The sequence below is a fragment of the Balaenoptera musculus genome, chromosome 6 (assembly GCF_009873245.2).
Source record: "Balaenoptera musculus isolate JJ_BM4_2016_0621 chromosome 6, mBalMus1.pri.v3, whole genome shotgun sequence".
NCBI lineage: Eukaryota > Metazoa > Chordata > Mammalia > Artiodactyla > Balaenopteridae > Balaenoptera > Balaenoptera musculus.
Genome location: NC_045790.1, coordinates 48,239,117 through 48,253,287, shown reverse-complemented (window position 1 = coordinate 48,253,287; position 14,171 = coordinate 48,239,117). Strand labels below are relative to the sequence as shown.

The 14,171-nt window shown below is 42.2% G+C and overlaps 1 protein-coding gene across 2 annotated transcripts in view; it reads left to right on the top strand.

Annotated features, from left to right (window-relative positions):
- The window catches only part of ADAMTSL1 (ADAMTS like 1), a 1,026,618-nt gene that overhangs the window by 828,274 nt on the left and 184,173 nt on the right, over positions 1–14,171 (top strand). For both annotated transcript variants that reach the window (XM_036856350.1, XM_036856351.1), the window contains one exon: positions 11,241–11,451. In XM_036856350.1, the coding sequence (XP_036712245.1) occupies positions 11,241–11,451 (211 nt within the window). The remainder of the gene's footprint in view (positions 1–11,240; positions 11,452–14,171) is intronic.

The window sequence follows — 14,171 nt, the reverse complement described above, 5'->3', positions numbered from 1 at the left end:
TGTTGGTAACCTTGATTTTTTTTTTTTTTGAAGAAGCGATTTAGAAGGTGAGGCCAGCTGGCATGGCTAAAGTCGTCACTTCCACCACAATGTTCTTCAGTAGTTATAAGTGCTTTGCCACCTCAGGTGTTTGGTAATCTTGATTATAAGCATTTTTATGGCGGCAAAACCTTGTGCCAAGCAGGCTGACTTCCAAGAGAAACGTGGCTCTATCTCCTGTTTCCTGAGCCACGCCAGCTCTTCTTTTATAGAGAGCCCTGATTCTCACGATGCTGTTTATCATATATGCTTTTGGTTGATTTTTGGCCTTCAGATATATTTGTACTGTCTCTTGTCTAACATCTCCTTTGATCTTTTATTTTTCCTAGGCCCCTTTAAGCAGCTTTCTAAAGCACAGAGGCTGTAGCAGATCCATCTGCTGCGGAGTGTAACTGTTTTTCTAAACTTGTCTATTCTTCCTCTCTGACCCTTCCTGAATCCATCCTCCATCCTTAGTGACTTAGCAGGGTAGAAGGAGTAACCTGACTTCCCTTCCCAACTTTGGGGAAATCACTGGTTTCTCTGAGCCCCAGCTTGCTGATCTGTAAGATGAAGGTAGTGATGCTGGCTTTGCTTTACTTCTGAGTTAGGTGGATCAAGTGAGATAACGTTGATGGACAGACTTCGTGATTTGCGATCAGCCGTATAGATGCAAGTGGTATGAGTACCACACTGCCTGTCTTCTGAAATTCTGCGGTGTCCATGCTTCAGCCGAACAGTTTAGCACTTAGCTCATTCCTCTTACCTAACGTTGTTTGCTGTGTGTCCTGGGTGTTTGTCAGTTCTCCCCATCTTTGCTGAAAGCATGTTGAAGGTGGCGAGCACATTCCCCACTTCTGTATCTGCCGCAGGGCTTATGAGCAGGGTATGCGTAAATGCTCAGTTAATGTGGGCAAGTCACAAATGTCCTTTTCCTCAGTCTCTGTAACCTATGGTACTTTGACTGACTCACTCTGGGAAGAATTCTCACTCTATTCGTTAAACTCTATCTTCACAATCATTATCCACGCATTTAACAAATATTTACTGAGCAACCAGTAGGAACAGTTCATATTAGCTAATGTTTACAGAGCCCTTCATCTGTGCCAGGCACTGTGCTTATGCCTTTTACATAGATGTTTTTACTTAAACCTCCTAACAACACTTTGAAAGGAGTATTGCTATTATTCCTATTTTAAATATGAGTAAACCGTTTAGTAACTTGCCCAAGGTTATGCAATTAGAGAGTGGCAGAGCACGGTTCATTCACAGAGAATCCAATTCCAGAGCCAAAGGTCTCCTTCGTTAGGCCATGATGCCACCCTGGGCATCCTTGTTGTGCCGGCACTGGAGTAGGTCCTGGAGATATTATGTTGAATAAGTCAGGGCCATTAGGGTCTAGTGAGAGAGAGAAATAAGTAGACAAATAACTACGGTGTGGTGAAGATGAGCCTGAGGGAAGAAAAGGATGCCACTAGAAGGAAAGACACAGTAGCGTGCTGGAGAGGGAAAGGTCTAGCTCTGCCTTGTGGGAGGGGCATCGGAAAAGTGTTCAGAGAGGAAGGTGATGTTCGAGATCCAACCTGAGAGGGAAAGGCATCTGCCAGCCAGAGAAGAGCAGTCCTCTTCTGCTGGGTACTCAGCAAAGCTGAGTATGGGGTGACCAGAGATTACACCAGAAAGATACACTCAAACTTCTTTGGGAGGCACATTGCAGGCGAGCCAAGGATTTGACCATTGGCCTGTGGGTAACAGGGAGCCAGTGGATGTTTTTTTATAAGCTTTATTTTGAAATAATTTCAGTTTTTAAAGAAGTTGCCAGAATAATACACAGATCTCCCTTATACTCATCCCCTCAGTTCTATAGTTGTTAACATTTTGGGACCATTTGGGAATAATTTTAGGTATATACCCCACATGCATCTTAACACTTCAGTGTTTATTACCTAGAAACAAGAATGTTGTCATAAATAACCACGGTGCAACTAACCATCAATCAAGAAACGACATGAATTCAGTGTCACCATCTCATGCACAGACTCCATTCACATGTTGCCTGTTGCCCCAGCAATGCCCTTTATAGGCCCCAAATCCAATCTAGGGTCTTGTGTTTGGCTGCCATTTCTTCTTAGATGTCTCCCATCTGGGACAGGCTCTTCTTGTCTTTCATATCCTGGACATTTTTGAAGAGTACAGGCCAGTTACTTTGTAAAATGTCCCTCAGTTTGGGTTTGTTTGATGTTCCCTCTTGATTTTTGAAATTTGACAAAAGCGCTGCAGAAGTATGCCGTGTCCTTCTTAGTGCATTGTGTCAGGAGATGATGAAAGGTGTTCCATTCCATTCGTTACTGATGATGGCAACTCTTATGACTTGGTTAAGATGATGTCGGCCAGGTTTTCCACCATAAAATTAATAAGTATGTTGATCATATTTATAGCAAGTAACAAGTATTTTATGTAGATAATCTAAGGCTAAGTGAATACCCTATTCCTCACCAATCTTTCACCCACCAGTGTCAATATTCATTGATGATTCTTGCCTGAATCAAGTGTTATTATCGTTGTTGTTATTGTTGACAAATGGTGACTTTCTAAACTCTATCATTCCTTCTAGTTTATTAGTAGGCATTCTACTGTTGGGTAGAGATTTCTCTTATTTATTTACTTATGAATTTATATTCTACTTAGAGAGTTAAATTTCATTACTGGCAAATTGTCTCAGACGTGGGCAGTGAGAGCCCCTTCAAACTGGCCCCTGTGATTTATACCCCATCATTCTTTGAGTACTTCCCAGTTTCCTGGTACAAGATATTCCAGGCTCACTTTTCATTTTCTCAGCCCCTGCCCCAGAGCCCTTTTTACAGGAACTGGTTCCTTAGTGAAGAATGATATTTAGAAACCAAGATCTGGGCCCTTGATATGTTTGATACTACTAGGAGACCTAGAGGTCATTGCTTCGAGACCTGTTAGCAGAGAGGGCTAGGAAATATTGTAAACATACATCTGTATATTTGTATACACTCATGTATATCTATTGATATATCTTTGTCTATCTAGGTATCTGTCTATTAAATATCATGAGTTCACAGTTTTCAGTACCAATCTAATTTTATCAGGTTTATTCTAGTCTTCCCACTTTCTGTATCTGTAACTCCTCTGTGACAGTAAGAAATCTGGCTCCCATTCTCCTTCCTGTATTTATGTATTTGTTCAGTCCTTCCTGAATGTTTGGTTCCCAGTTATCCTTGCCCACGGTGAGCTCTGTCACATGCCCATGGACCACTCCCCACCAAGCCTCAGGCTACAGTTCGGTCCTGCAAAGCAGAAGAGGGAAGGAAGGAGGAAAAGCCAGTGAGAAAGTTCAGCTCCAGACAGGCAGCACCACCTCGCCCTCTCTGGGTGCACTGGACCAAAACTGAGCCCTGGACACCCTGGCCCCCCTCCCCTGAAAGCCCAGCTCGGACTCCAGTGGAAGTTTATAATCAGAGGAAGTCAAGTGAGCAGATTCACATTTCAGACTGACATTTTGGAAGCTTCAGGCTATGGATAGATTGGAAACTGGAAGATGTGGAGATAAATGAGGAGCCACTAATAATCGTCCAAGAACCTTAAAGTGGGACAGGGTCATAGTGTCCCTGGTGAAGGGAGGATTCTCTTGGCCCTACCTTAGGATTTCTAGAGCTGGCCACGCTCCATGGTATCTGATTTATTATTGCCGGATTGCTATCTACCTCCTGACCTCAGAGGCATTGTAAAGGAAACAAATATTTTGGGGGGAACCTTAAAAAAAAAATCACAAGGTAGAAATGTTGGGCAGAAATGTCAAGTTGGAGGATTACACACAAGTATAAAGAATGCATCTAACAAATAACTGAAATTTATAGTGTTATTTTGCCTCCCAATAAAAACTGCATTTTAAAATTTTGAGTGGAGAAACAAACCCTACTTTGCTGCAAAAGCCAAGGTAAGAGGAGGTTCTTAAGATAATCGCTTGCGGTGGGGAGAGTCGGCGTTAGAAATTATGTGCATTTATACCAGCAGCAAACAGTGAGTTGCTGGAGGCCTCTCTGAAAGAGTAGGGGAGCAAACCCTTGGCAACTCACATAATGAGCCCTTGTCTAAAGGAAGGCAAAAAGTCCTCCTTTTGTGTAGCTAATACAAACACCAGCGGCTAAGAAGCTGCAACCACCATGGGTCCTTGATTGCCCAAATTACCTCTGACAGCCACCTTCACAAAAAAACAAACATGCGTGTGGGGGAAAGCACACTCTGCCTTTGCCCTTCAGCTGCCAAGTCCCACTGCTGCTTCACTGAAAAACAACTGTTCATGACCCTGGGCTGCTTCAGTGGTGGTTGCTTCCATTACTGAGGAATAGATCTGTCATTTTGTCATTTGTCATTTTCTGAAGTTGTGAGCACCAGGGATCCTAGAATTTGCATCTCAGATCTAGTTTGTACTGCTGCCTTCATCATCCTGGCCCTCAGAAGCCGTAGCCTGGCTGCCTGGGTTTGAATCCTGATTCCCTTGTTTACTAGCTGTGTGAGTTTGGACAAGTTGCTCAGCTGGTCAGAACCTCTGTTGTATTGCCCTATAAAATGGGAGAACTGATAGTACCATCTTCATAGAGTTGATGCAGGTAATACATAAGTTCAGATATGTATCCCACATCTTGGGGGAGCTTAGCCCTGAGTCCTGCTGGGATAATGCAGAGCTGGGGCTTCTAAAATCCGCAGTGCTGGCCTCTGTCACAGGGAGCAGCCCCATTCTCAGCACCCCCATGTCCAAGTCATGGGAGACTTTGATGTGATGCAGGTGGCATTGACATCAGTGTGAGGCCTGGCAGGAGGCATTCTAGGCCATGACTAATTAATCATTTAACTTCTTCAGACCTCAACTCCTTGTTGTTAAAATGCAAATAATCACAGTACCTCTCTCACAGGGCTGTGGAGAGGATTAAAGGAGGCAACTCATTTAAAGCAACTAGCACAGTACCTGGCTCATTGTAAACACTGGTAATGTTAGTATTATTATTGTTATTGGCCATAATACGTGACATCAGCTGGATATGTTGTGGTCACCTCATGGCTTATGGCTCACGGCGAAGGGTCTCTCTGCTCTGCCCAAGGCCAAGAAATGGCCAGATACAGGCAGGGTGACAAGACCACGTTCCAATAAGTCAGACTTTGGGCAGAACTCCAGCACCATCAGAAAAACAAAGGGGAAATCAGGAAACCAAGCCTAAAATCTAAAATCCAATTATAATGACAGGCCAACCCAAGGACACATGATGCTGGGCAGAGGGCAGGAAGCCTAATTCCAGCCTTGCGGGGTGGGAGGTAACCTGTCTCCTGCCTGCCCTTGGTCAGGAGTCAATTGCAGGAGCTTGGCAAGGTCCAGCCTGAAGCTACAGGGCATCACTGTGATCTCTCGACTCCTAGTGCCTTCCCTGCAAGCAGGTTTTGGCAGAAAGAAACAGGAATGTGGAGAAGAAGGGTTCAGCAGAAAGAAAACAGTATAGAAAGAGAATTCGGGGGGAACCAGTCTCCCTAACATTTTGGCCATGAGCCCAACCATGAAGCCAACACCTGAAGCCTAGAAGCTAAAAGAAATCATAGTGATCATGTTTACTCTTCTCTGTATACAGGACCACAGATCCTTTAGCCAAAACCATTGGAGCAGATGTGTTTTGGAATCCAGAATTTGGGGCATTTTAGAAACATGTTAGGATTACTAAGACATTAAGTGTATAATATCTGTAGTGAGTTCTGGGGAGAAAAACACCATAATACAACAGGCTACTATTACTGCAGTAAAATGTATAAATATTTACATCAAGTGAGATGTGGCCTGTCAAGGCATCATGTCAGTCCAGGTCCGGCTTTGTTACCAGATAGTTTGCACCACACTGAAGAAAACCTACTGGTGTTCAGAGCTTTGGGGACCTTGAAATTGGGGTGGGTGGTTGTTCAGAGGACACAGCTGAGATGTTGACCAGGCAAGTGATGAATCCAAAGGGGCACACACAGGTCACTGGGGTTCCGCTCAGCTTGAGTCCCCTCGTCCTTCCTGAGCATCTGCTATGTTCCAGGCACTGTGCTAGGCACTGAGGTCGCAGTTTGGTTTCCTACTGCCATAACAAAGTATTTACTACAAATGGGGTGACTTAAAACAACAGAAATTTATTCTCTCAAAGTTCTGGAGGCAAAAGTCAAGTCCAAAATTATGATGTCAGCAGAGCCATGGTGCCTGAAACGTGTGAAGGAGAATCCTTCCTTGCCTCTTCTAGCTTCTGGAGTTTACCGGCAATCCTCGACATTCCTTGGCTTGTAAATACATCACTGTCATCTTTGTCTCTGTCATGACATGGCATTCTCCCTGGGTGTCTCTCTCTCTTCTTATGAGGTACCTGTCATGTTGGATTAAGGACCTACCCTACTCTAGGATGACCTCATCTTAAGTGATTACATCCACCATGACCCTACTTCCAAATGAGGTCACATTCTGAGGTACTGGGGGTTAGGACTCCAACATATCTTTTGTGAGGATGCAACTAAACCCATAACGAGCAGTAAACCAAAACAGACATAGCCTCATGCTCTCATCAAGGTAATAGTCAAGCAGGATACTCAGATTACAGGTGCGTTCTAAAGAAGACATACAAATGGCCAACGGGTATACGAAAAATGCTCAGTGTCACTGATCATCAGGGAAATGCAAATGAAAACTACAATGAGATATCATCTCAGACCCGTCAGGATGGCTATCATCAAAAAACCAAAGACTACAAGTGTTGGCAAGAATGTAGAGAAATTGGAACCCTTGCACACTGTTGGGGGAAGTACAAAATGGTGCAGCCACTGTGGAAAACAGTATAGTGGTTCCTCCAAAAATTAAAAATATAACTATCACATGATCCTGCAATGCCACTTCTCGATATTTATCCAAAAGAATTGAAATCAGGACCTTGAAGGGATACTAGCATTCTCAGATTCATTGTAGCACTCACTGTTCTCAGTAGCTGTTTCCAAGATGTGGAAACAGCTTAAATGCCCATGGGCAGATGAATAGATAAAGATGTGATGTATACTTTCAATGGAATATTATTCAGTCTTAGAAAGGAGGGAAATTTTGCAATGTGTAACAATATGGATGAACCTTAAAGACTTTATGCTAAGTTAAATAAACCAGTCACAGAAGGACAAATACTACATGATACCACTTATATGAGGTATCTAAAATAGTCAAATTCATAGAATCAAAGAGTGGAATGGTGGTTGCCAGGAGCTCAGGAGAGGGGGAAATGGAGAGTTACGATCAACAGGCATAAAATTTCAGTTAAGCAAGATGAGTGTTAGAGATTTGCTGTACAACACTGTACCTAGAGACAGCAATACTGTATTGCACACTTAAAATTTTGTTAAGAGAGTAGGTCTCATGGTACGTGTTCTTACCACAATATAACAGAAGAAAAAACCAAGTGTGTTGAGAATTTCCAAATGGAGAGTATTCGTGGAACCGTATCATAGAGGAAACTTTTACCCAGTTGAGGGCTTCCTCCCTGAGAAAGTAACATTTTCAGTGAAGATGAAGAGATGAGTTAAAGTCAACCAGACAGAGTAGGGGAAGAAGCACAAATGCCCTCGCCCTCTGATGTCCAGAGCCCCTGTCTTCCTCAGCACTGGGCTTATGAGAAGCCAGAACCCAGAATCCCAGGGAAGGCCTGTCAGTGTCTCCCAGGCTGCCAGCTACAGCTAATCCTGCCCACAGGCTGGGTCCCACCAGCCTACAGTCCCTCCCTCAGCAACAGCCAAAGGCACAGAATACAGGGAGGCAGCTGTCGGCAGCCAGCAGGACCCAGCACTCACAATCGAAGCCCTTATGCAGGCGAGGAGCAGCGGGGGCATCTCTCTGTTTTCCCTCGTTTGGCCTAAATTGATTAAAATAGTTTGAGCCAGAATCAGCAAAGTGCTTAATACACAGATAGCTTCCACTGCCCTCCTTCCCTTGAGAAAGCCATGTACCTTTATCATGAGTAAGCAGATATGTCTGTTTTGTGAGTTTTTCCAGCAGCACTGAAGTGGCCTCATGGCTGCCAGATGCCTCTGCTTCAAGATCCCAGTGACTGAGTTTCTGCCAGAGGTGAGGGCAGGAGTAGGGGGCAGCCACGGTGTAGGGACTAAATTAGGGCAAGTTTCAGCCTTGCGCCAGCACTCGCTGTGTAAGCGGCTCCTTTATGAGACATCCATAGCGTGGTCATCAGCATTGGGTGTAGTTGTTGGATTCTGTCTTACATCCACAATATTTTAGTGTTTCTCTTGAAAGTGGGAGGGGGGAGGGAGGAAAACATCCTTTTTTGAAGCATGACAAATATAGAGAAAAGTGCACAAATTCTGCACGTATGGCCTGGTGATTTTTCACACCGAGAGCGCAGATCCAGCGCCCAGATCAAGATAACATCCCAGAAACCCTCCCCCTCCCCCCACCGTACTCTACTTCTAGTTACTACCCACCAAGGGTAACCACCACCCTCACTTCTAACGTTGTAGATTAGTTTTGGTTTTTGAGCTTTATGTAAATGAAATCACACTATGGATTTTGCAGTTGTGGTTTTGTTCACTCAGTTTTATGTTTGTGAGATTCAGCCATGTTGCTTGTTGTTGTAGTAGTTTATTTTCATCGTTCTATCAAGGTTTGTGTGAATATATCATAATTATCTATCCGGTCAACTGTTGATGGACATTTAGGTTGTTCCCCAGCTGAGCTATTAGGAATAGTGCTTCTTTGAACCTTCTCGTATATGTCTTTTGATGAACATATGCAAGTTTTGGGGAGAGAATATATACTTGTATTAGTTGTCTATTATTGCATAATGAATTTCTCCAAAACCTAGGAGTTCACAACAAAAATAAACATTTATTACCTCTCACAGTTTAATGAATGAGAAATCTGGGAGCAACTTGGAAAGGCAGTTCTGGCTCAGGGTGTCTCATGAGGTTGAAATCATCTGAAGGCCAGACGTGGTCCAGCAGAGCTGCTTTCAAGGTAGCTCACCCATGTCATTGGCAAGTTGGTGCTGACTGTTGGTGAGCAGCCCCAGTTCCTTTGCATGTGGACTTTCCTCCAGCTTGTCTCAGGGTCCTCATGCCCTCCCCTAGAGTGAGCAATCAGAGAGAGAGAGCCAAGTGGAAGCTACATCCTTTTTCTGATTTAGCCTTGGAAGTCACATAGCATCCGTTCTGCCTCATTGGTGTGGACATATTTTTAAAACCAATAGCCCACAACATTTTGAAGCTTGGAATTTACCCAAGCTAGGGATCTAAAAATAAGTTTATAGACATTCATACAAGGATCTAAAAGAAATATATTCAACCCAGCCTCTCCTCTTTTATTCATTTAAAATTTTATGAATGTTTGTAGGACAGTTCTCAAGGTATTTTCCGGAGATAAGATGATATTGTATAATAGAAGGTACAAAGGCTTTGGAGCCAGACACACCCAAGTTTGAATCCTTACTTACTAATTATGGGTATTTGGGCAAGCAGCCTCTTGGATTCTCAGATTCCTTCAACTTTAAAATAGGGAAAAACAGTAGAGCCCAACTCCGTGTTCTGGAAGTAATTAAATGAGATAATGTGTGTAAGGTGCTCATGATGATGGTAGGTCCCTTCCATTTGCTCATTTATTTAAAAAAAAATATTAACCATATACATTAACTATCTAGTAGTAAACGTATACATTAACTATCTAAAAAAAAAAAGTATTAACCATAGACATTAACCATATACATTAGCTATGAAGAACCCTGCGAGAGATACAAAACCGACTCAGACACGGACCTTGCCTTCAAGAGGTGTATATTCTAGTAGGGTCCTTGACAGACTGAATAACTGTAATACAACTGAGAAAATGTTCAGTGTCTGGAGCAGATGTGGATACAATCCTTTAAATATGGGTTAAATTTGGATATATAGAAATGGAAGAAATTTAGAGGGGCAAGGGAAAGACCAAAAGTATTCCAAATTAGGAGTAACAGCTTCAGTAAAGACAGAGCTAGAAAACCAGGGGGCATGAATCAAGAATAACAAAGTACTTCATTACAGATATGGCTTAAATATAGGGTAGGAAAGGAGGTTGTGGAAATAGGGGTTGGAAAGGTAATTACCTATCAGAGTAATTGAAAAGATTGAGAAAGCTACACTCATTTTTACAGCCTGATGAAAAACATTAAAACCAGAGACTTTTAAACCAATTTTCAGGGCTGGCTACAAAAGCTAGGCAGGCCTAGCTACTGAAGGATCTACTTGCCATGCTTTTCTTGGCTAACTCCTGTTTGTAGAATCTTTGTGTCTCATGCTGTAAACAGAACTTTCTAAAACTGATCATAAAGAACACTTCTCACTCCAAGCCCAAGCAACTGAGGTGTTTCTTTATTATTCCCACTTTGGAGGCTGCATCAACAGGGAAATGCAGTGAGACTGTTTTTACAGGCCCTTAGGTCACTGTAAATGTACTTGTCAAGACTTGGCCATTTGGAATGACCAATTCATGCACTTAACTCATCTGTGTGTTTGACTTCCTCTTCTAGGTAATAAGCTGTTCTCTCCACTTATTCCTCCTCAAGAAGAGTAATCTATTTAGCAACTCTCACTTTTGTTACATTCTCCAGTCCCAGGCAGTAATGATATTCATACATAAGACCGAGACGTTTCTATGCTATGATGGAAGCTTGAAGGAAGTTGGAACCGGCAACCTTTCATTTTGAAGCCAAAGAAAAACAAGCACAGATTTTTCAGTCTTGCTAAGAATGGGGGCTAGAGAGATGAGCAGAAAGCTTTCTTCTAGACCCGCTATTCAGTATGTGGTAACCAAAGCCTTTATGCGCTCAACTTATATCTTATCTAACATACCCTCTTATTTTGATGAAGCTTATATGTTTCATCAATAGAGACATGGTTGTGACCATTCTTGGTGATTTTGTGGGTAAAAATTGGAGGTTCCATTTTATCACCCTCTTTGTTTACTCTGAATGAATTCTAGAGCATGAAGGGAAAGGATGGGTTCTAAGTTTGGGATAGAATTCCTAGCCAATCTTGTGCTAGAACTTCCCAAATACCCAGGTAGGTGTTTTTACTCCATTAGGTAACGTTTGACGTCATGGGAACTGTTCTCTACACAAGTGCTCAGGGTGTCCTCTTCCTCTCTGGCTCTGATTTCTTCCCAGGTGGGAAATTGGCAAGTGGAGTCCATGTAGTCTCACCTGTGGGGTTGGCCTGCAGACCAGAGATGTCTCCTGCTCCCACCTACTTTCCAGAGAGATGAATGAAACAGTAATCCTGGCTGACGAGCTGTGTCACCAGCCCAAGCCCAACACGGTGCAAGCTTGCAACCGCTTCAACTGCCCCCCAGCCTGGTACCCTGCGCAGTGGCAGCCGGTGAGTTCTGGGGTTACCCAGTATTGGAGTTTGTGTTTGCAGCAGTGATTCGGGACAGGGAAAGTACTCTGTGAGAGTGTTGTCCCATTAAAGGACTGTTCGAGATCCGCTCATCCCTCCTTGCTTAGAACTCCCCCAACCTTATCCAAATCCAGATCTTTTCATTACAGTTACCAAGCTCTTTCTACTGTACCTCCCCCAGTGATCTCCAAAGGCAACTCAAATGACCATCTCTTAACCTGAACATATTCATGACAAAGTTTTCACTGAGCTAAGGAAAAATTTTTTTCATAAGGACTGTGTGGTGGGTAAATTTCCATAAAGCCACATTTTCTGAATGTGTGCTTTTTCTAGCCTTTGCTATTTAAAATTCGAAGAGATAAAGATACCAGGCAATGGCTTTTCTTTTTTTTTAAACATAATTCCTTAGCAAAATAGAACGTTAGAAGTCGAGCTAATTACAGACTTTTAAAATTTTCCTGATCCATGCGGAACTATTGTTTAAAGCAGGGGTGGGCAAACTGTTGCCCAAAGCCAAATCCAGTTCACAACCAATTATTGTAAATGAACTTTTACTGGAAGACCGCCACACCCACTCTGTTGTGTGTTTTTTGTGACGTTTCTGCATTATAAGGGCAGAACCTCTTGGTTGTGACAGAGACCATATGGCCCACAAAACCTAAAACATTTACTCTGCCCCTTTACAGAACAGTTTGCTGACCCCATTCTCAAGCATATATTATAATAATAAAAATACAATTATTTTATCCTCAAATCCTCTCCAAAATTAATATATATTTATCAAACTTTAGTTAAGTAGCCTTTTTGCATGCCTTTAAAAAATATAGGATTTTAGATTGATTACTTGGATAAAATCTTATTGTACAATTGCTTCCCTATTAGAATATCAGACGTAGTTTTAAAGTTGACAACAAAGGTCACAAAAAGTAAGCCTGAAAGGTGAGGGGGGACTTAAATCTTCCTTTTACTGAAACAGTTTTTCACTCTCAGAAGTGTCCCAGTTAGAATGATAAATCATGTGGTCATCCAACTGAGAAGGAGAGAGGAAGACAGCCTTGGTGCCGAGACAAAGAGCTGCCATTTCCATGCGTCCTCTCTGCTTCTTCACAGCCAGTGGGCAGAGCCCCTTCCTTCTTCCTTCCCCTTCTTGGGGCTGTGATTTAGCAAAGTGCTCAAAGAATCAAACTGTAATGAGTGAGCAACACACTAACGTATAAAGCATCTAGAAACAGACATTGACTATATATATATATCCTTTTTGAGCTTAAATGTACTATATGGCTAGGTTTGTAAAGTCCATGCTACTGTGTGATGGTTTGTGCAAGTCAAGAGAATGTTATATATTTTGAACATCTATGTACCATGTTCTGTTAAGAAATATATATTGTGACACACCTAATTGAAGTTAAACCTCACAATAGTCCAGTGAAAAGTAGATTTTATTGTCTTCATTTTAGTTACAGATGATATAACTGTGTCCTAGATATGGTTTTGCCCAAGGTCATAGAGCCTGGTCCAGAACCCAGGTCTCCTGATTTCTGGTGCATTTATACTTTTACCTTTAACTATACTTCGGCTTCATACTGCACCACTAACCCATGATAACACTAAGAAAGGATGAGTTCAGCCCAAATCAACCTCTACTGTTGAAACTAAGTCCCTGTATTATTAGTTTGTGTTGCCATTAAGTACCTAATACGTTCTGGGTAAAATGTTTATTGAATAACAAAATGAATGAATAGGTCAATCATACTGCCCACAAGCCCTGACATTTTTTACTTTATATCCTACTGATAGGTTTGTTTCGTAGTTGTAGGTCATAATACTGACCGTGAAAGTCAGTGAAACACCAACCTCTTTCAATAGCCACACATGCTGCTGAATAATGGCAGTGACCTATGCTGTTCTTTCAGTTTTTACAGCACATCCATATACATGACCTTTTCCTGTCTGTTGCCAACACTGCCACCCCCATGCCCGGTGGCCCTGTTTGAAACAGTTGATTTCTAAAGAGTCAATTACTCTTCCACTTTCCATCGCCCTTGGGCCTGTTAAGACATGAATTTATTTTGAAAACTTTTCCTATTTCCTTCCATTAGGGAGAAGACTTTGAGATGAGTTGGATTTAAGTCCATTTTTCAGATAGGGAAAGTAATAGTAAAAACTCTTTGAAGTTTAGCCAGTGAACCACTGACTATACTTTATTAGGACCTTTAAAAAGATCGTTTTCATACCCAATGCATAATAATTGTGAAAAATATTCAAACATAATAAGAAATAAAGAACATAGAAAGTGAAAGCCACCAGGGATTCTATCTTCCAGAGAAAAATCCCTGTTAAACATTTGGTGCATAGGAATCCTTGGTCACTTTTAGGAATCTCTCTGAACCTAGAGGAAACAATAGACTATTCTTCTTATATTATTTCCTAGAATCCTACTTCTTTAGTTAGGTTTTGTAGGCAAAATCAGCTATTACTGACCACTTATTAGGAGAGAGGAGGTCATTGTGTATGCTTATGGAATAAGTCAGGAGTAATTTAAGCGTCTCCAGGCTAATTGGCTGTTGTCCTAGGACGCCACTTAGTTAAGACATCAGCTGTTGACCATCCATTTGCCTGGTCAGCCCTCTGGTCCCTTGGCAGTCCTTGCTGGGAGAGGCGACCTGCAGTGCACTTACATGGTCTTTTCCATTTAGCTG